Consider the following 20,795-nt stretch of genomic DNA (forward strand, 5'->3'; position numbering starts at 1 on the left):
GGTCATTTGTGAAATATACAAAAGAAACATCTCGGCTCCAGCATCCTCTCTCACCTTTGATCTTGCACTTTATATTGAGAGCTGTCAGTCTAGCCAAGTGGACTCCTGCAGTTTGGGGTGAGGAGGAGAAAGCAGGCGTGGTGAACTGTATCCTAACAGCACAGACGCCCAGCGGGGACATTACTGGAAGCTCCAGATGGTCCGAGACACTCATTACACTTCACACCAGCACTTGTGCAAAAACAGCGGAAGAACAGAGGCTAAAAAGCCCGTCCTAAAATGCTGATGAACAAAAATCCGAAGCAATAAATGTGACACTCATGCAGGTGATCAATAACTGGACAGAATTCCTCATACATAACTCGGGATGAAGAATAGAGCTTTTAATACTTGGACCCCACAGCATGTGTCAAGTTAGTTTCCATGGACCTCCATCAGTATATTTCTTAACATATAAATGATATTTGCTCCTGTTAGTGCAAATGTGTAAGGCATACATTGAAACAACTCTAGAGGACACAGTGGGCTCATTTTATGCATTTATTTATGTAGCAATTTACGTTCTGATTAGCTGCTGAGAGGCTGCGTCAGCAGTTGGGTAATAACCGCATGTGTCTGAGCACCCGCGGTTCAACGTCTCAGTCCTTCACTTCTCAAATCGGTGTTCCTCTCCAAAAATACCACAAAAGATGCCTAAAAATGTCCCCGTTCTGAAAATCCCTGCACGTCTGCAATTTCACCAAAACCTCGCTCCATGTTCTCGCCCTCCCGCCCTTGTCCACAACTTCCCCCTCCCCCAAATTAAAGTTCCCATTTGCAAAGCTAGTGAGGTCACACATTAGCAACAGAGGACAATCAACTTTTTTTCCCCCCCCGCCAGAGGGTTACAACCATCCTCTTCACACACACAAAAACAGCCCTCTCCTTTTTAACAGCCAGAGAAGAACAAAAAAGATTAAACATAATAAACTCCCAAACCTTTTGTACAGAGAAACCAAACTAAATGGAGAAAATGTCTTTTATATTAGTCCGCAGATATCCTCTGTGATCCTCTCTCGGGCTCTGTAATTTTAATAGGGAAGTGAGACACACACATAGACCAAATACAGTTCGGTGTGTCAATGAGAGGCTCTGTGTGTAGTAGGCAATGTCAATACATCTCTGTCACTCGTTTAGCCGTCCGTTTGTTTTATGTGGATTAGAAGTAGGTCTTGGCCGTATGTATGATAGTGTGAATATGCATGTGTGTCATAAGTTAACAACATGTAAGTCTACATCTGTGTGTGGGTTTAGGGAGAGTCTTTAGGCCAGTCCGAAGCCTTCGGAACATTCCTGAATGGCCAGCAGCAGCATGTGTCTTAACTTCTCGTAGCTCTCATACGCTGGGAGGTCCAACTGGTTAAAGCTGGAAGATGAGAGAGAAAGAGAGGTATAAGACCACAACTGCCACGTGATGTAACATGTACCACTTTGGAGCTGCTTATCACACCCATTATGGCATTTCTGAATTCAAGAGGCACCAGTATTCATTTACCAAGTGTGCGCAGAGGGCAGGCGGTCAGTGGAGCGGTCGTCTCGGTGGATCTGGAACTTCTGGATTCCGTTCATTCCTTCCAGCGCAGCAAAGCCCTGCAGTGGCACTTTAGATGTGCCTGTAACAAACTGCAGGAATTTGGCTCGGTCGGCCTGGTCAAAGGATCGTAATGCACGCCAGAACCACTGGATCTGTGGAGAGTCAGGAGGAGAGAAAATTAAAACCAGGTAGAGAATACATCTTGTGAAGTAAATGGGGAAAATCAGCATTAAAATGACTTGCTGCCTATGAAATTACAGAGTGCTGCAGGAGTAAGTCCTAAAACCCACAAATGAGTCAGGAGTCCCACACTTTTGGTTCCAATGCCTCAGACTAAGTGAGTTTTTGGTTAATGGATTAGTTCATTTCCAGAATGGCTATAAAAGAGGCTATAAAATTGTCTGACGGTGTAGTTTGACCTTGTTTTGTAAACAATGTTTGACTTCGTTAACACGTTCTCCTTGTAAACACTGGGTCGGTACTTGTGATTATGCAATGCAGCACTGCCCCCAAACTTTGAGTACTGTCATAGCATTGTGCCAAAGACATTCAGAATTTTGTAACAATACGCCAATGCGTAAAATATAAATGTATAAACACAAACGTAAAATATAAGACAAAATCCCAAGTGGCCGACACCCAAAATAGCTGACATGGGAAAATTAGGTATGGCTTGACTTGACATGTTCCTCCAGCTCCAAAGAGACCAGTTTTGTGATTTTTGGCCAAACCATTCAAGAGTTACAAGCAAATATAGCCATTTTTCATATCTCCTGACCACCAGGTGGCGCTGCTCCAAAACTGTGCAAACAGCCTCAGGTCATGCTTGTTATAACACACAGCAAGTTTGATCTCAATACACCAAACCGTTGCGGAGATAAATCCATTTTATCCTCACATCCATTTTTGCGTGCTCTTCGTAGAATTCGTTCACACATTATTCAAGAACGGTTTGACTACTTAACTTGAATTTCATAACTTTTTGCCAGCATGGTCTGAAGATGATCTGACCCAATTTTAATGAAAATCAGACAAACCATCTAAGACGAGTTCAAAAAAGTAGGTTTTTATTAAAAATAGCGAAAAAACGAAACATTACGATTTTTACATTTTAGTGTTCGTTCGACTCTGCATGAGCCAGGGATTTCTAGAATAAGTGGTGGCGCTAGAGAGTTCAAGTTAGAGACTCCAAACATGCTGTGGTTAATGTTGAGACTGTCCACCACAAGCGGTTCTATGGGCGGCCATAGACTCATAAGCGGAAGAAGAAACGGAAACGGAAGAAGATTAATAATAAGAACGCCAACTGATACAATAAATATTTTATTTTATGTGTACATACCTGAATAGAACTGGACTGATATTTGTGGTATTCTGTATTGGCCTTGAGGTCGTCAATGTCGATGGTGGGCAGACCGGAGATCAGCAGCTCCAGCTCTTGCTCAGTGAAGATGGAGATCAGTCTCTTGGGGATGATCTCATAGAAGCCCTCCAGGAAGGCGGCCAGCTGTTTACGGATCGCACCTGAGAAACACAGATGTTTCAGCTCCCTGATATACTCATGATCCTCCCCGTTCTTCACTGGCAGTGATGTTTATTGGAGTGCATGCTCACCTGTCATCTTCATCTGGCAGACCAGATGCACGTATTCTTTCTTATTCTCCTCTGTGACAAGGATGTTGGCACCATTGGCCTTCAGATCTCTCACTTCACACACGCCAAACTCTTGGACCTGTCAACATATGAGGAAATGATTATGACATGAAATGACAGAAATAAAACAAGTGTACTTGGAACCAAAATGCAGCCCATACCTCTGTGCTGAATGTCAGCTCGTAGCCCAGAGTGGACACGTCGTTCTCCAACAAGTAGACCAGACCCTGGAAGAAGGGATAGTCTTCGCTTTCCATGTCTGTATACCTATAAACCACAAAAATTTTTTTTAGCTTGTTTCATATAGATGGATGAGATAAAACCTAAACATGATAGATGAGGCTAGTACCTGACACTCTTGCCCAGGATGTGTTTGTAGAAGCTGCGTGTAAAGTAACACTCTAATAGCCTGTTGTCATAGACTGCTTTAGCCACCACACGTCCCACAAACTTGAAGTAGCTGAGATGGTTAGGGTTACAGTGGGAGGATGGGTTGATGGTGTAGGTGACCCGGTCGCCAGGTGAAGTGCGGAACAAGGCGTACATGGGGTTGAACATTTCTCTGGAGATGATCATGTACCACTCCCTTAACAGCCCACCTGCATCTTGACCCTCTTCTCCTTCAAAGACTATGTACCTGTTGAGAAAGAGAGCATGAGAATAAAGTGGAGAACAAACTATACTGCCCTGCTCTCGCAGCTTGCAGCTATCTGTAAAATACTGGGCACGTTTGTACGAGAGAGATTGGCAGAGTGAGAAAGCGTGAGAGATTTACAGTCTGTTCTTCATGTCCTCCGGGCTCTTGCGGTGCAGCTCTCTGTAAGAATCTTCAAAGACGTGGTCTCTCCTCACATGGACGGCCATATCCTCTTTCCTCAGGCCCTCATCCAGACGCTCCAACTCCTGACGGAAATACCTAAGAGACACACTTATTAGATAAAAGACTCGACCCAAAGAAAAATATAAAAACACAAAATATATTTAACTATTTCATTTCACCTCTAAAATAAAAATAAATAAATATAATAATAATAAAAAAATATATATATATTTTATATATTATATATTACATTATATTATAATTACATATAAGTTGTGTAGATACTACTTTTATGACATTAAAGCACAATTTTCAGAAGTTCTCACTACATTACAGATGTTTTATTTTAAAATTTTTTGTAATTCTCATTTTATTCACATAATGATTCTTAAGAGACATTCACTACTTTGGAAATTAATTTAAAATTAACTACTTTAAAGTTAATTGTAAAAATCAAGAAAATACAAAAAGCATCGCAATTATGTATTGTTCGCATTACATTATTAAGATTAAAGCATATATTTGTATTATTACTACTATTTTCTTTTGATTTTGAGGTGATGACCCCGGGATAAAGGGATTGTTCACCCAAAAATGAAAAATTCCATCATTAATTACTCATTAATTACCCTCATGTCTTTCCAAACCCATAAGACATTTGTACATCTTCAGAACACAAATGTGAACATGGTAGTTGCATTGGTGTCTATATAGGGTCAGAAAGGTCTTGGATTTTAATCAAAAATATCTTAATTTGTGTTCCAAAGATCAACGAAGGTCTTACGGGTTCGCAAAGATATAAAATTTCATGTGAACATTTTTGGGTGAACTATCCCTTTAAATGTCATAAAAACCCTAGCAACTTTTTTTTTCCATATTGGTGAATAAAAGGCAAATCTTACTTGCGCTTGACATCGAAGTCCAAGATGCGGATGTAGTCAACCAAAACTGCGAATGGCCCGTCTGCCAGATGAGTGGTGGACTGTCGCAGGATCTGATTTAGCACTGTGCGGTGGGTTTCTGTTAAAGATAGAGAGGGAGTTCATATCGAGGACAGTCTTCATCAGTATTCATCATGTGTTTCTTTACACTGTGTGAACCTCCATAGGGAAACATCAGGACAGCTTGTGTTTGATTGACTCACCTGCGAAACGCAGGAACTTCTGCGTGTCTGGAGGCAGGTTGGAGGAGATGTGCATAGAGGAAGGCTCCCTGGAAAAGAAGGGGTCCAGAGAGGAGGGGGTGGCGGGGGTGAGTGGGGCGGGCGACAGTGGGGGTGGTTCGTCCTTGATGTGTGACAGCTGGCTCTCTCGAGTGTCTCGAACCGGAGGTTTGCTTTCCCGCTCGGTGGCGTGCACAAGGAAAAAGGCCTCCACTGCGGGTTGCAGCACTGGAGAACAGAGAGATTTGTTAGCATGCAATAAGTCCTTTATTTTTAATACACTACCAGGCAAACATTTTTGAATACGATTTTTAATGTTTTTTAAATTAGTCTCTACTGCTCACCAAAGCCTGCATTTATTTGATCCAAAGTACAGCAAAAACAGTAAAATTTCTAAATATTTTTACTATTTAAAATAACTAAATTTCTATTTAAATATATTTTAAAATGTAATTCCATGATTTCAAAGCTGAATTTTTAGCGTCATTACACCAGTCACATAATCCTTCAGAAATCATTTAATATTAAAAAACAAAACAAAACACACATTATAAAGTTGAAAAGAGCAAAGTAGACTTTTTTCAGGTTTCTTTGATGAATAGAAAGTTCAGAATAACAGCATTTATCTGAAATAGAAATCTTTTGCAACATTATAAATGTTTATCTTCACTGTTGATCAATTTAAAGCATCCTTGCTAAATATAAGTATTAATTTCTTTACCAAAAAAAAAAAAAAAAAGATACTGACTCATAGCTTTTGAATAGTATGGTGTATAATGTTACGAAAGCTTTTTATTTCAGATAATTGCTTATCTTTGGATCTTTCTAGTCATCAAAACATCCTGAAAAAAATTACTCAACTGTTTTAAATTTTCCTAATAATATCAATATCAATAATAATAATAAAAATAATAATAATAATAATAATAATAAAAGTTTCTTGAACAGCAAATCAGTACATTACAAAGATTTCTGAAGGATCATGTGACACGGAAGACTGGAGTAATGATGCTGAAAATGTAAATTTGATCACAAAACTAAAATTACATTTAAATATATATTCAAATAGAAAAGGGTTATTTTCAATAGTAAAAATATTTCACAATTTTACAGTTTTACCCAGATTTGGATCAAATAAATGCAGACTTGGTGAGCAGGAGAGACTTCTTTAAAAAACAAAACAAAACAAACAAAAAAATAAAATAAAATAAAATACAATACCTAAAACTGCATGTTGATCATGAGACTCCTCAAGCTCTTTTAGACACTCCCCCAGCATGTCCCATAGCTCATCCAATAGCAGCTGCTCACTCAACAGTGGCAAGTCAGGCAAACGCTCCTCCTGTTCCTGCTGACTGCTGCTCTCTTCACCTACTCACACACATAAACCATATTTTAACATGCAACTAAGTTACATCAACACAGCACCAGCATCCATTTTCACAAATTACTTTAAGGTCATGGCATGATAAAACAAGTAGTTCTATGCTATAATTCCAACCACTGATGTTCCTAAGCCATCACGTCACATCTATTGTTTCACAGGACCTCACCTAATGCTGCCTGATCCTGCTCTAGGGGAGAGGGCTGGTCCACATCCATGGGCGAATCATCTCTTTGAGCTGCTGGGGGCTCGGCAACAGAGTGCACCTCCGACTGAACCAGGGGAACCAAGGAACAGGGTGAGATTCAATACAATTCCCCCCGACAGAGAAGAAGAGACAAAAAGTGTATAATGTGGGAAAAAAGATGAAATGGGGGTAATCATAGACCGAAACCAGAAGCAGTGCTAGAGACTCAGTATCATGCATCAAAACATTCAGACATTGGCGAGAAGAGGGGGTTGGGATGGAGCTTAAGCAAAAAGCATTGACGGCCAGCCAAAAATCAAACCACACACAAAGAGACAAAGCCAGTGAGAATCACAAAGCTGGATGCAACATTCAAATATCTCAAACACAGCACCATACAGACTTTCTGCATTAAATGCAGCACAATGCAGTGGAAGGCAGAGCAGTAGAGAAGTGGAACAGATTTTAGGGTTTAGAAAAGAGTCACTGGTACGTCTTATGACAGAATTACTTGGTTTGTGATTTGAAAACAATTGTGAGTTCAGTGTAACTTTTAAAATGGTGTTCAGGTGCTTGATAAATAGAGCTGAGGTGATCTTTCAGAGGATGCACAGTATTAATTTGAACTGAAAGCAAATATTTACTTGTATAATGATATTTAATGTTTAATCAGGGCTTGGGGATATAAATGTGTGATATTTCGCAATGATTTTGTTGGTGATATAAAACTAAGAATCTTGAGTACCAAATATTTCACAATCATGCGTATCAAAAAAAAAACATTAATTATAACAGGCTCTCATATTTAAAAATGGGAGTTGAAATTCTTAATTTTTGTATGAATTCCAAATCACTTCTTCTAAACTGAAAAAGGTAAATATTGCGGTCTAGCCAATCTATTGGTAAACTGGTAAATATAATTTTTAATATATCTAAATTTTACATAAATTAACATTTTTTGTTCATTTAGGACATTTAAAAAAAAATCTGCATTTTTCTTCTCTAGCTTGCTTTATGATTTAGTTTTCTATTAAACCTGGCATTGTATATTACAATTATTGTTGATTCTTCAACAAATTGCTTGTTTTTTTTTTTTTGTTGTTTTGGATAAAAGCATCTGCTACATATATACAGTACCAGTCAAAAGTTTTTAAACACTGAGATTTGTACTGTTTTTTTTTTTTTTTTTTTTTTTTTTTTTTTTTTGAAAGAAGTCTCTTCTGCTCACCAAGCCTGTATTTATTTGATCCAAAGCACATTAAAATACAATTTAAAAATTTTTTTACTATTTAAAATAACACTTTTCTATTTGAATACATTTTGAAATGTGATTTATTGCGAACCTGCGATTTCAAAGCTGAATTTTTAGCATTATTACTCCCAGTCACATGATCCTATATATATAAATATATATAAATATATATATATATATATATATATATATATATATATATATATATATATATATATATATATATTTTTTTTTTTTTTTTTATTTATTATTATATTGAAAACAGCTGAGTAGAATTTTTTCATGTCTTTGATGAATAGAAAGTTCAGAAGAACAGCTTAACAACTTATCGGAAATAGAAATCTTCTGGAACATAATAAATGTCTGTCATCAATTCTGATAATTTTAAAGCATCCTTGCTAAATAAATGTATTAATTCGATAATTTCTATTTTATTCAAATAGAAAACAGTTATTTTAAATAGTAAAAACTTTCCAAAATTTTACTGTTTTTGCTGTACTTTGGATCAAATAAATGTAGGCTTAAAATAAAGATATACAATAAATATTGTCAAATAAACATTTTAGCTATTTTGCCTCAGCCCTGTGTGTAATACGGTGCAGTCTGTTCTTCAAAAAAAAAAAAAAAAAAAAAAAAAAAAAGTACTGTACCTTTACTAAGAGAAATAAGTCAGTAATAAGTGCTAAGTCAGATATCATTACTGTTAAAAACACAGGATATTATGAACAACATGGGTGTGTGTGAGGGTGAGTACAGTCAGTAGCAGTCTGCCTGCTGTCAGTGCGGCCCATGCTAACCGTGGCTGCGCTGGCCGTGCCAGCGGGGGGGTTGTTGGTTGCAGAGGTACTGGGGGCAGACGATCCAGCCACAGCCACAGCAGCGGATGCAGCAGCAGCAGCAACAGCAGCGGAAGAGGATGCGGATGAAGAGGGTGGGGGGGCCTGCTGTAGACGGCGTGCCCTCTGCCCCTCTCTCACCATCTGAATGATGGCGTCCGCTTCAGCCTCTAGCTGACGGACCGCAGCCTGGATACTGCTGGCCGAGCCCAGACTGGTCGAACCTGGAGACAAATTGAGAATAAATTTAGAGACCTGTGAACATAAAATAAGGTGTATATATTCCCCAAAGGGAGAAGAGACTCAATTGAAAGCTTCAATGTCAAGCGTGGAAATGTTCTTAAAGGATTAGAGGATGCTTGTACGTTAAAAGAGAGTGACTTACTAAGTCGTCCTCCTGTCTGCTTAGCTTTCTTGTTAGCTCGCCGTGTGTCTTCTCTAAGCTGGATGATGACCTGCAGCACGCGCAAGAAAAACTTCTGCGTGGAGGTCTTGGACGTGAGCGAGCTCATGCAGGGCAGCTGCAGCTCACGGCCACCTAACGTGCGCTTCTGAGCAGCCACAATCACCACACTCTCTGACCCGTCAAATCTGTGATTCATAGAAACAACGGGAATCACTGTTATTGTAAAGAACCATTTTACAGAGATAGTCTGAAGCAAATCTCAATTTTTACACATTTAGTATAAGCTTTTAACAACATAAACCACACCAAATGGGATTTGAGCCAGTCGTTCTGCAACCAGCCCATCTTGCAACAGTTTACGGTCAATATGTTTTTTTTTTTTTGTTTTTTTTTTAAGAAATTAAGACTTATTAGAATGAATTCTGAAGAACTGAAGTGATACTGAAAACTAAAGAAATTGCTGTAGAGAATTTAGATTTGCCATTTTAAAATATTATATAATAGAAAAGTGATTTTACATTGTAATATAATAAAGTAATTAAAAAATAAATAAATAAATAAATAAATAAATAAAAATAATAATAAATAATAATAATAATAATAATAATAATAATAATAATAATAATAATAGATAGATAGATATCTTTTATTGCAATAAAAACAGACCTAAGCAAACAACAGCCTTTAAAATTAGTTCAAATACACATAATAGCAATAAGGAAACAATAATTAGTTCAAATAAAGTATCAAAAGCAAGTAATCATATGGTTTTATTAAAAAAAAAAAAAAAAAAAAAACTGTTAAAATAAAATAGTGTATTATGAACAATGGCGCTAACGTACATTATGCATAATAAATAACTGCCAACAGCCTGACGAATGTTTTTACACTTTACTGCGCAATCTAATCCTTGTTTAATATTGACTAAAAAATTAATTCAAACGTCCACTTAATCTTTAAAATTTGGCCATTTCTTTGGTGCTATAGCCACTGTCATTTCTTGAATATGTGGACATCAAAGCATGTAAATGCGAGTGTTTGAGCATTTATTTGAAATTGTGATGAACAGTTAGCACATTAAGAAAGATATAGATGTATTCTCCTGTGTTTGCGTAGGTTTATAAATGATTCACTTTACAAATTTAATGAAATGGTGCACATTGCGTTGTGAAATGAACGTTATAATAAACCCAAACTCACAGCAATATGCAGAGATGGATTTTGAGACACTCCACATGTAAATAATAACAGTTTGGGTGGAGCAGCATTTACTGTGAATGGAGCCGTAATTGAATTGAACTGAATCGTAGTGTGTGTGAACTCATAATAGAACGCTTTATTATGAATTTGAAATGGGTTTAATACATCATGCAGCCTTGAAAAAAAAAAAAAACAGTCTAATAATGCATTTCATGGATTCTCGTCCATGGAATGCACCACTTCCAGTATTTTGCAAGTGCAAGGATTTTTTTTTTTTTTTTTTTTTTTTTTTTTAAATTGAGTACTCTAATTGAATTAAGAAATACTGACAGCCCTAAACTGATTCCTAACGGTAATGTAGGTTGAAACTCTGGTCTTCACCTGCTGGTCATCTTGCCCTTTAGGCGTGTGGTGATGGATGGGTCTTCATGAGAAGATTCAGGAGACTGAGCATCAGCACGTGCTCTTCTCTGCTGCTCCAGGTTATACTCCCTCAACTCCGCCAGTAAAGTGCCTAAATACACACCAGAAGCAAAAGAAATATTAAGTTTTGCAATTTCTGCTAGCTAAGCTGTAAAAAAAAAGCTTAGTTTCACAAACCTAACACAATAATGAGTACCTTACCAATATCCCTGGGCATCCACATATAATACATATTCAATATTCAGCACCATACAGAAACTTAAAAACAAAAAAAACAAAAAAAAAAAAACAAAAAGGGTATTAATGTAGCACTGACCGATTTGTTTGCAGAGAGTGTATCCGAGCTGACGTGCCCCGCTGAGTAGAAGTCTCAGTACAGTGTCTCGGGTCGGTGCGTCCCCTCTGGACAGCTGCAGCAGGATGTTGGCTGCATCCTCCAGACCTTCCTCTGAACATGAGTGGGATGTCAGCACCTGGACACAAACCACAGGAGGTAACTAATCCGACCGCTGAGCAGGGTCAAAAGAGCCCAGGGTGAGGAGAACCAGACATGAGGCGACATATGTGCGTGCACCATCATTAAATACCTCCACAGAGAGCTGCAGCTGTTTCTCTGTTAGTCCAGTAGAGGCCAGTTTGGTTTCAATGTCTGCGGCACTCACTGCTGCTTTCTGCTTTCCTACTAAAATAATGAGATACAACAACGTGATTTGAATATTTTACTATCATAGAAGTCCAAACACAACTGACTGGCCATACATCAGCATTATTTAAATTACTTGACTACAGATGGCCTCTAAAATGTATAATTGCATTGAGCTGGATGTCTTTCTATATGAATTTCTGTGTGTGTGTGCGCACGCTCTGAGAGACTCACCAGCAATACTGCCGGAGGTGGTGGTGCTGCTTGCAACAACAGATACCGTAGTGGCCGGTTGAGAGGGCGTCGGGCCCACTGAGCCTTGCGTGGTGCCCGTACCTGCCACCGCTGAGATGGTCCCTGACCCTGCTGTGGTTTGAGCGGCAGGGGCAGAGGGTGTGGCAGTCGGGGCCTGAGGCACTGGGTGGCTGGCTGGAACCTCCGTGGCCTTGTTGTCAGGCAGAGCGATGGAGATCAAAGAGAGCAGACGAAGCAGTTTCTCAGTGAGAAGGGAACTACGGCGAATCACCGGGTGGGAGAGCATGTTCATCAGCTGGCCCAGCGGAGATGCCTCAAGGCTCAACAGAGCCCCCTCTGTCTCACCAGCACCCCCTAGAGGCACAGTCTTCATAGAGGCCTTGCCTTTACGGCTCACATTCATGTTGTCCAGCTTGACCAGGAGATCCCAGAAATCGGTGGAGATGCCCAGGGACTGTGGTGTAACTGTGCAGGCGCTCAGGGAATTGTGGGAAGAAGTGGGATTACTCAGTATAGCTGAGGAATTGCTCTGGCTGGTGCCACCTGACCGGCAGCTGCCGCTGGGAGTCGGTGTTGAGCTGGCACAAAGACGAGTGTCCAACTCGGATGAGGACGACGACAGGGGATCTTTACAGCGCTGCTGAGTGAAGTGACTGGGAAATACCTAGAAGAAATAAGAGCAAGAGAAACAGGGTTCATACAGGTCTTTCAAGAATCATTTGATTTAGATCATTTAATTCATTAAATGATTCAAGAACTTGTTCCAATCTGAATCAAATGATTTGCGCTCCGAAGTTCCGATCTAAAGAAAAGATTTGTAATCCACGCTCCGATGTCCTGTTACAAGCGATGTCGAAATTTGAAAAAGAATGGCTCTTTTAATTTGATCTGGTTTTAGTTAGTGAATCGCTTGAAATGAGTGATCGAAGTCATGAGTTTGAATCAATCGAAGCAGTTCCAGTGTAAATGACTATTGATTTGGTTCATCTGTTCCTCTTTTGCATCATACCACTACTTGCTTAGCTTGTTTGTTTTCTGACATTAACTGATGTTTTGAAGTGTGTGAATTTAGCTTGAAAAGATATGCGCTTACTGATAAAATTACACACTTAATTCATATATACATTGTCTTTCAATAATTCAAGCACTTTTCAAGGGGTTTTCAGGCCTTTAATTTCAAAATGTCAAATTCAAGTACTTCAAGCACTTTAAGCACCTTGTACGAACCTTGAAACAAAGACTTTGTCTTTGTGTATTGCTTTATTGCATTTAATTTTCTTTTTGGCATGAAAAAGTTTTGAAATTTGTTTTCAGGAGGACAACACTTCAGTTTCTGTACGCACACTTAAGTTAGTGAACGCACTAACAAATGATGAGCGCACTTTAGCTAAAGGTGCTCTAGTACCTTAGCCAGTTGGATGAGGGTATCCAGTACATGTCGACAGACAACCGGAGCAGCCTGTGGGTGAATGTGAACCGTTGATCCGCCTCCTCCCCCTGCACACGCCACTCCCGCTCCTGACACTCCACCTCCGAGCCCTCCCGAGCTCATGCTCCCTCCAGCTGAATGTTTCTCTGCGTGTTTCCTTCCCGACACCCGCTGGATCTGAAAGATGTTGGTCCTGCATCCCAAAGCGGCATCCATTGAAACAGACAGCCAGGAGAGCTGACTGGAACTACGCGACTCCACTCTATTCAACAGCTCCAGAGAAGAAGATGATGAGGAGGACGATGACGAAGAGGCTACAGCCGCCTGCGGGGATGAAGAGCAACCCTTTCCTCCACTTGATGAGCCCTGGCCTAGTGAGCGCTTGCCACGGGACTCCTCCAGGCGTGCGGTCTCCAGACACAGCTCGCTCTCACTGCTACGCTGAAGGATAGACAAGAGGCTGCGGATGACCCAGCCACGTGTCTGAGAGTGGTAGCACAAGTTGCGCAGCACTCGATGGAGGCGGCTGGTATTGAGCTTGGGCTCGTCCACAAAAAGCAGCACTAGAAGACAGGACAAGGCCTCGTGGTCCAACAAGAGACGCCCCCGCAGACGCAGGAGAGAATCAACATTAGAGCTAGAGGGCCTAAAATTGAAAACAAACAAAAGATGAATTAGAGATACTACATGTAACTGTCCACAAATACTGCTTTCACCAGGGCTCCACAGCATTCAACTAAAATAGATGTATAAACTGTAAATTGCATTTGTATGTGTGAACTACTCAATATACAGTTGAAGTCAAAAAGTTTACATACACCTTGCAGAATCTGCAAAATGTTTACTTTTTGCAGATTGTAAACTTTTGACTTCAACTGTATATAGAGAGAATTACCATTTATGTGCTCAGAATTTTTTCAAGCATCAAACCCTATTCATAGTCACACTCACCGGCTGTGATTGGCACTCCCTCCCATTTGAAACGTCCCTCCTCTTTGCACAGCCAATCGAGTGTATTGTACCCCACGGTTGCCGCCGAGACGGCTTGTGAAGGCAGGTGAGCGTAGGATGGCGGACAGGGCTGAGGAAGAGCTGTGACCGAACAACCTCTCATGCATCAGCTGTCTCTGCCTGGCCTCCTGTTCCCTCCGCAGTGCTGCAGCTTCTGCTGCAATATCTGGGGGCATGACCGCCAGCACGCTATCCTCCATGTCCTCCAGAACAGACCGCCGCAACTCAGAGGGCAGGGTCTGGATGAACGTGACAGGGTCCAGAGGTTGATCTCCCTGTGTGGGTTGTTGAGATAACTCTCGACGCTGCTGCTCCGCCCTCTGCTGGGCCAAGACCTGAAAGCACATAACAAAAAAACAAAAACATGCATCAAACATCATGTTCAGAAAGCTTTTTCTGTTTTTTTTCCCCAAGTTCTCTCCAATTGTTACTCATACCTCTTCCTGAATTGCAGGTGGGAGGGCAGCTAGGAATTCTGGGCTGACCTCAGTAACCCCTGGCCCTCCTCCCAGCACAGTGCTAGCTGACGACGCCAACGTGGAGGCGACAGGAGGCCGAGAAGGAGGTCTGATTCCCAGCTGGTTCTGCAGCACTTCCCGACGGATGTCTTCAGGCAGTGCTGCCAAGAAAGATGGGTCCACACCTTCTGGCAGACTGATGCCTGCAAGGAAGTGGCAAAAAAAATGTGATACAAAGTTGAGGTATGGTTCTATAAACATCAAACTAAGCTGAAACACCTACCTGCCAGAGGGTCATCCTCGTCATTGCTGGTAGATGGGAGGGGCTCCTCCTGGATGGCCTGCGATTGGCTATCTGCACTGTCACTCCGAGGCATGGTCTCACCAGGAGATGAAACAGAAGTTGAGCTGAAATAAAGATCATACTATGATAAGAATTCAATAGTCATACAAAACCAAGTACATTATTCATAGGTACTGTGGTCCAAATCAGTGCGACAATTTCAGTTGCATTTACGACTGAAAAAGTACTGCATGTGACTATGAAAAATGTTTTAGAAGCACCAGTGTGACTGACTCGATGAGACTCGACAGACATATCTCAATCCATTCATAAAGTGTAGAGAGAGTGTAAATAAGAGATTCATTGTGCAGTGTAAAGAGCTTCGTTGATTATAATGGAACTTTGTGAAATCGCATTGAACTAAGGGGAGTGAAAGCTTTTAATGATTTTTTATGGAGTTTGTAAATGAGATACGGATTTGATACAACAGTTAAATAAACAAGAAGTTAATATTAAATGACTTACATTTTCTGACTATGACACTATTGCCTGATTTTGCTCTATTTCGGCACCAAAAATAGTTTAAAACATCTCTGCCGTGCATCTCCATTCAAACACAGCGGTGTTTCATTTATGAATGAACGCGCGATTTTAAACAAATCTAGTGAGTCAGTGATTCAATTACCCATTCATAAAGAAAGTCACCTGATTTACTCCTGAATGAATCAGCCATTTGAAAGAATCGAATGAATGATTCAGTAATTAAACCAGTGACTTGTGCTATTCAAAAAATTATATTTAAAACAATCTCAACATGAATTTATGAATTTGATTGCCCTCATGCCACCTCTGAGCCTCATTAAACAAAACTACATCTAAAGCCACTTTTGTGTTCTTCTGTGCCACCTCTGTTGTACAAATTATCTTAATACTGATTTTATTTGATTGATAACTTATTCTTCTTATTCTACATATTCTTATTCTGTTGTTTTAATTAGAAGGTGCTCCTGAAATTTTGACAGTGCTCCTAAAAAGAAAAGTAAGCATAGAGCCCTGGTCCAAATACTCACCCTGTTTCTGCATCTGTTTGCCTGTCTGTGAGGCCACTGTCACCACTTCCTGACAGTTCCTGAGACATGTGATTGGGTGGAGCGGAGCTGGCAGCTGGCTCTTCCTGTGTTCCTGAGGCGGGACTGCTTGTATCCATGGGTGAACCCTCAAGCTGAGACACACCCACTGGCACAGGCTCTGAACTTTCAGCTATATCTGGACTGAGAGAAGCTAAGACAAAGACAGCAGGGGGAAAAAACTCAAATCATGTTCGCAATTGGTAGACAATTCAACATACGCAATGTAAAAGTCGGGGAAACGTACATGCAGTAGTTGCATGTAGAATGCAGTGGGATTATACAACAATTCTGATAAAGGCCCAGCCTTTTCACAGATCATTTAGCTGTGGCATTTTAAATGAGAATAAGGAATTCACTGTGCTGTGAATGCCACTCCACCAAACCACAGTGCGTAAAATTTAATTTTACAGGATTCAAAGTTAATCTACCTTCCCTGACTGCATCCAATGCTCCTCCTCCTCCTCTCTCACCAATAGTGGGTGCAGGTGACATCTCCATCTGAGATGCTTCTGCATCACAATTCGGCCTATCGGGTGCTGAGAGCTGGGGAAGCCCCGCCCCTGCCAAGGCTCCGTGAGAGTCAGGATTGGAGTCAGCCAGCAGCAGCTCCGTGATTGGCTGGTGCACCTGCTGACTGATGGCTGTTTCCAGAGACACGAGGGCTTGCTCGTGCGGGGCAGGGGTGGTTGGGGTGACTTCTCCGGATGGGGGCGCTGTGAGGAAACCCTCAGAGGTGCGAGGAGGGTCCAGGCAGGATGACACTCCACTCTGGGCCTGTTCTCCTTCTGACCAAAATACAGAATGAGAAGAAATGAGTGTTGCGGACATTAGTTAAGACAAACAAAGTAAAAAACACTGTAGCTCAGCAGTAAAAGGGCATGTGATTGAGGGTCTGCAGTGAGGAAGGCAGTAAATTGTATAGTTATCTCCTTCGAGGGCCACACTACACTGATCCCCAACAACAACACAACTTACTACCTCACCACAACACAGCCACTGTGGCCTCACCCAACTAAAGACAATAATTACATTCAAACATATTACAGCCAAAGGCAAAAAAAAAAAAAAAAGTGTTCATACTGAAATTAATGTGATGAATGCAATTCATATAGAGCAGTTGCCTAGAAACAATTGATTGATTAAGCAATTGATTGTTGCCTAGCAGCAGTTACCACAGTAATGGAGACAGGCGGGAGGATCATCCAGCTGTTGAAGCGGTTACCGTGGGAAAGACAGTAGACTGTATAGTTATCTCCCAGATCTGGTGTGATCCTAAAACTATACAAACTACTACCTCATCCCACAGCCCACAGAAGAACTCATCCAGAGGCCTGGTTTTTCATAATGACGTGTGAGATTCAATTTTTACATTTCAGAAAAATTTGATTCACAGTTAAAAACAAGCACCAAAACATTATTATCATTAATTTCTGTAAAACATGCAGTGCTCTTACCTGCAGTGTTCTCTCCTGCTCCATTTACTGTTCCAAGCCCAGAGCCCTGTTGGACATAAAAGCAAAAATTAATCTAAGCTTACTGTGAAACAGACACTGAATTAGGAATGTGACCTGTGTTTGGGCTGATACCCATCTTCCTGCTGTAAATCAGTACTGATCTAATTCAATCCAAAATCTTATAAATCACAGCAGTGTATAGTGGTGGCCAAAATTATTAGAACACTAGTATTTTCACCAGCTAAAAATGGTTTTAATTCAGTTATTTCTATCTTTTGCTGTATTGTGTCAGTAGGAAATATCGGTTTACATTTCCAAACATTTGTTTTGCCATTAATTGTAATTGCAGTGAGATTTTTGTTTGCACAAGGAGTCTGACAACAGCCAGCTCTCCACACATAGATCTGATATCATCATAATCATCAAATCTGTCTGGAATGACATGAAGAAACAGAACAAACTGAGACAGACTAAATCCAGAAGAACTGTGGCAACGTCTCCAAGATGCTTTAAGAAACCTACGTGCAAAGCTACCTAAAAAAAAAAAAAAAAAACACTATGCACAAGAGCACTTAGGGCAAATGCTGCTTTAAACGCAAAAGACGTTCAGAACAAATGTTGATTTAATAGAAGTTAATAGAGGTTAATTGATATAGAAAATCCATTTATGACATTATTTTTGACAGCATCCTCATTTTACAGCATTACAGTACTGTAGCTTTGCAAGTAGGTTTCTTGAAGCATCTTGGAGATGTTGCCACAGTTCGTATGGATTTAGTCTAAGTTCGTCTGTTTCTTTCCAGACAGACTGAATGATGAGATCTGATCTCTGCGTGGAGCACTGTCTGTTATCAGACTACTTGTGCAAACAAAAAAAATCTCACTGGACTATTACAATAATGGCAAAATGAATGTTTGGAAATGTAAACAGATATTTCCTTTTGACAAACTACAGCAAAAGATAGAAATAACTGACCTATAACCATTTTTAGCTGGTGTTTTTTATTTCATCAGTGTTCTAACAGCCACCACTGTATCTACAGAATTTGTTTTCCCCCACATTATAGAACAAATCAAAAGAGAACTCATAACAAATGAATGATGAAGAGTTCCATTAGCATAATAACAGCTGTTTTACATTAAATAAAAAGCAAAACAGTACATTGGTAAAACATTCTATTTCAAATAAATGTTTTTTTTTAGCTTTCTATTTAAGGAATCCTTAAAAAAATGTTTCTTAGTTTTCACAAAAACATCCATTTCATTCAACATTAATAATAATTAAAAATACAGCTGAGCACCAAATCAGCATTTTCAAATCATTTCTGAAGGATCATGTACATTGAAAACTGAAGTAATGGCTGTTGAATAAATAAATTATATGGAATAAATTACATTTTAAATTGCATTTTACTATTTTAAATTGTAATACTTTCACAATATCATCGTTGCACTGTATTTTTGACCAAATAAAGGCAGCCTCGGTGACTTCTCTTCAAAAACATTTTTAGAAAACTAAAAATCTTGTACAGTAGCGTATAAATGGATGAGCAACATTCAAAAGTGTGACCTAATTCCTAATTGCTACCGTTATAAATCAACAAAATGTCTATAATAGAGGCGCCTCTCTGCAATACAGCCTATAGACTATACTACAGTTTAATCTTTCAAACGTATCTTCTATCTTTATTTATTCACATTTCACTCTCTTTTACCTGTAGGCTCTGTTCCCGGGTCTCTTCTCCAGCTGCAGAACTCTCATTCTGTTTGGCTGTCTCCTCTTCCTCTGCCAACTGTCTTCTCCTCTTCTCCCTGCGCTCTTCCAACTCCTCATCACGCAAGCTCTCCAGGTGCTGCAGTATGGGGACCTTCACCACTGAGAGTCCAAGCACAAGACTTGACATTAGAGACAAACTCCTATAGCAGTTCTTCCTGCAGTGCATAAACAACAGATGGTGATATATTCATTTTGAGATGGTCTCACCTGCCACACAGTCATGCATGCTCTCAGCATCCAAGACTTTACACTCATCCGTCCATCTGGTTAAGGCGGTCGGGATGCTTGAAAGGGTGCCTGTAAAACATGAGGGTTTAGCAGTTGCATCTATAGCTGTTCATTTAAAGCAGATTGTCTGTGGGAGACTCACCAGCTTGTCCTCCAGTGCTACTCTGCTCATGGAAGAAGTCATCCAGTAGCTCATCATCCGAACGGGCAATAATGTGCACGTCCTCATTTCCCACCAGTAAACGCGCACGACCGCGAGACTGCAGAGGCAGAGAGCTTGACAGCTGCAAGATATCAGCTGCAGCACTGGGGCCCAATAATCTGAGACACATAAAAGGGTTTAGAAACTGAAGTGGCACCAAACAGAATTGCAAATGAGTCTCATTTATGGTATTTGCAATATTGAAACTAGAAGAAACCAAGAACAGCAAAGAAAGCTGTGATTTTTGAAGGGGAAAAAGAACAATCAAACTTTATAGATAAAGTGTGCAAATTTCTGCACCACTCTAAAGCATGTAATCGCATATCCAAGTTCATTAAAGGACTCACCTCTGCAAGATGAGAGGAGGGTTGGGCTGACGGTTACCAGGGTAGTGTACATGGACCGTGTGACCTGTGTTGGCTGTGAGCTGGCGGAGAGATCGTTGGCTGCGTCCCATGCCCTGAGCCAATCTGCTGCTGGTGCCTGATCCCCCCAGAGTCAGTGAGCCATGGTCAGCGTGACGCACCATCAGAGGGTGGGAGCTGGGGATATTTCCTGGTGAGGGAGGGATGTCAGCTAAAGTGCACAAAAGACAGAAAGAATGGACGTGACCCATTTGGTCAAAACAAAACAAAACAAAACAAAAAAAAGTAAAAATTAAATAAATTAAATTAAATTAAATTAAATTAAATTAAATTAAATTAAATTAAATTAAATTTTAAAAAATAAAATAAAATTAAACAAAACAAATAAAAATGAATAAAATTCAAAATAAAATTAAATCAAAAATAAAATTCAAAATAAATTCAAAATAAAATTAAATAAAAAAAAAAAATTCAATTCAATTCAAAATAAAATTTAAAAAAATAAATAAATAAAAATAAAAATAACGAAAATAAATTAAAATAAAATAAAAAATAAATTTAAAATAAAAATAAATAAAATTAAAATAAAATTAAATAAATATTTTAATAAAAAATAAATTAAATTAAATTAAAAATAAAACAAAAATAAAAAAATAAAATATTA

General features: G+C 39.6%; 1 protein-coding gene across 1 annotated transcript in view; it reads right to left on the reverse strand.

Moving 5' to 3' along the window:
* Positions 1-362: 362 nt before the first annotated feature.
* huwe1 (HECT, UBA and WWE domain containing E3 ubiquitin protein ligase 1) overlaps positions 363-20,795 on the reverse strand; it is a 53,996-nt gene continuing 33,563 nt past the window's right edge. The window contains exons 55-82 of the mRNA XM_051095738.1: positions 20,114-20,342; positions 19,707-19,885; positions 19,544-19,633; positions 19,275-19,435; positions 17,560-17,605; positions 16,534-16,890; positions 16,046-16,256; positions 14,976-15,100; positions 14,672-14,895; positions 14,175-14,569; positions 13,200-13,869; positions 11,774-12,458; positions 11,484-11,578; positions 11,213-11,369; positions 10,855-10,987; positions 9,253-9,458; positions 8,829-9,091; positions 6,762-6,864; positions 6,430-6,579; positions 5,191-5,436; positions 4,949-5,066; positions 4,002-4,142; positions 3,576-3,863; positions 3,388-3,493; positions 3,188-3,305; positions 2,916-3,097; positions 1,535-1,725; positions 363-1,405 (exon numbers count right to left, since the gene is read on the reverse strand). Of these exons, the coding sequence (XP_050951695.1) occupies positions 1,303-1,405; positions 1,535-1,725; positions 2,916-3,097; positions 3,188-3,305; positions 3,388-3,493; positions 3,576-3,863; positions 4,002-4,142; positions 4,949-5,066; positions 5,191-5,436; positions 6,430-6,579; positions 6,762-6,864; positions 8,829-9,091; positions 9,253-9,458; positions 10,855-10,987; positions 11,213-11,369; positions 11,484-11,578; positions 11,774-12,458; positions 13,200-13,869; positions 14,175-14,569; positions 14,672-14,895; positions 14,976-15,100; positions 16,046-16,256; positions 16,534-16,890; positions 17,560-17,605; positions 19,275-19,435; positions 19,544-19,633; positions 19,707-19,885; positions 20,114-20,342 (5,972 nt within the window). The 3' untranslated portion in view covers positions 363-1,302. The remainder of the gene's footprint in view (positions 1,406-1,534; positions 1,726-2,915; positions 3,098-3,187; positions 3,306-3,387; positions 3,494-3,575; positions 3,864-4,001; positions 4,143-4,948; positions 5,067-5,190; positions 5,437-6,429; positions 6,580-6,761; positions 6,865-8,828; positions 9,092-9,252; positions 9,459-10,854; positions 10,988-11,212; positions 11,370-11,483; positions 11,579-11,773; positions 12,459-13,199; positions 13,870-14,174; positions 14,570-14,671; positions 14,896-14,975; positions 15,101-16,045; positions 16,257-16,533; positions 16,891-17,559; positions 17,606-19,274; positions 19,436-19,543; positions 19,634-19,706; positions 19,886-20,113; positions 20,343-20,795) is intronic.

Source organism: Labeo rohita, chromosome 23, assembly GCF_022985175.1.
Source record: "Labeo rohita strain BAU-BD-2019 chromosome 23, IGBB_LRoh.1.0, whole genome shotgun sequence".
Taxonomy (NCBI): Eukaryota; Metazoa; Chordata; class Actinopteri; order Cypriniformes; family Cyprinidae; genus Labeo; species Labeo rohita.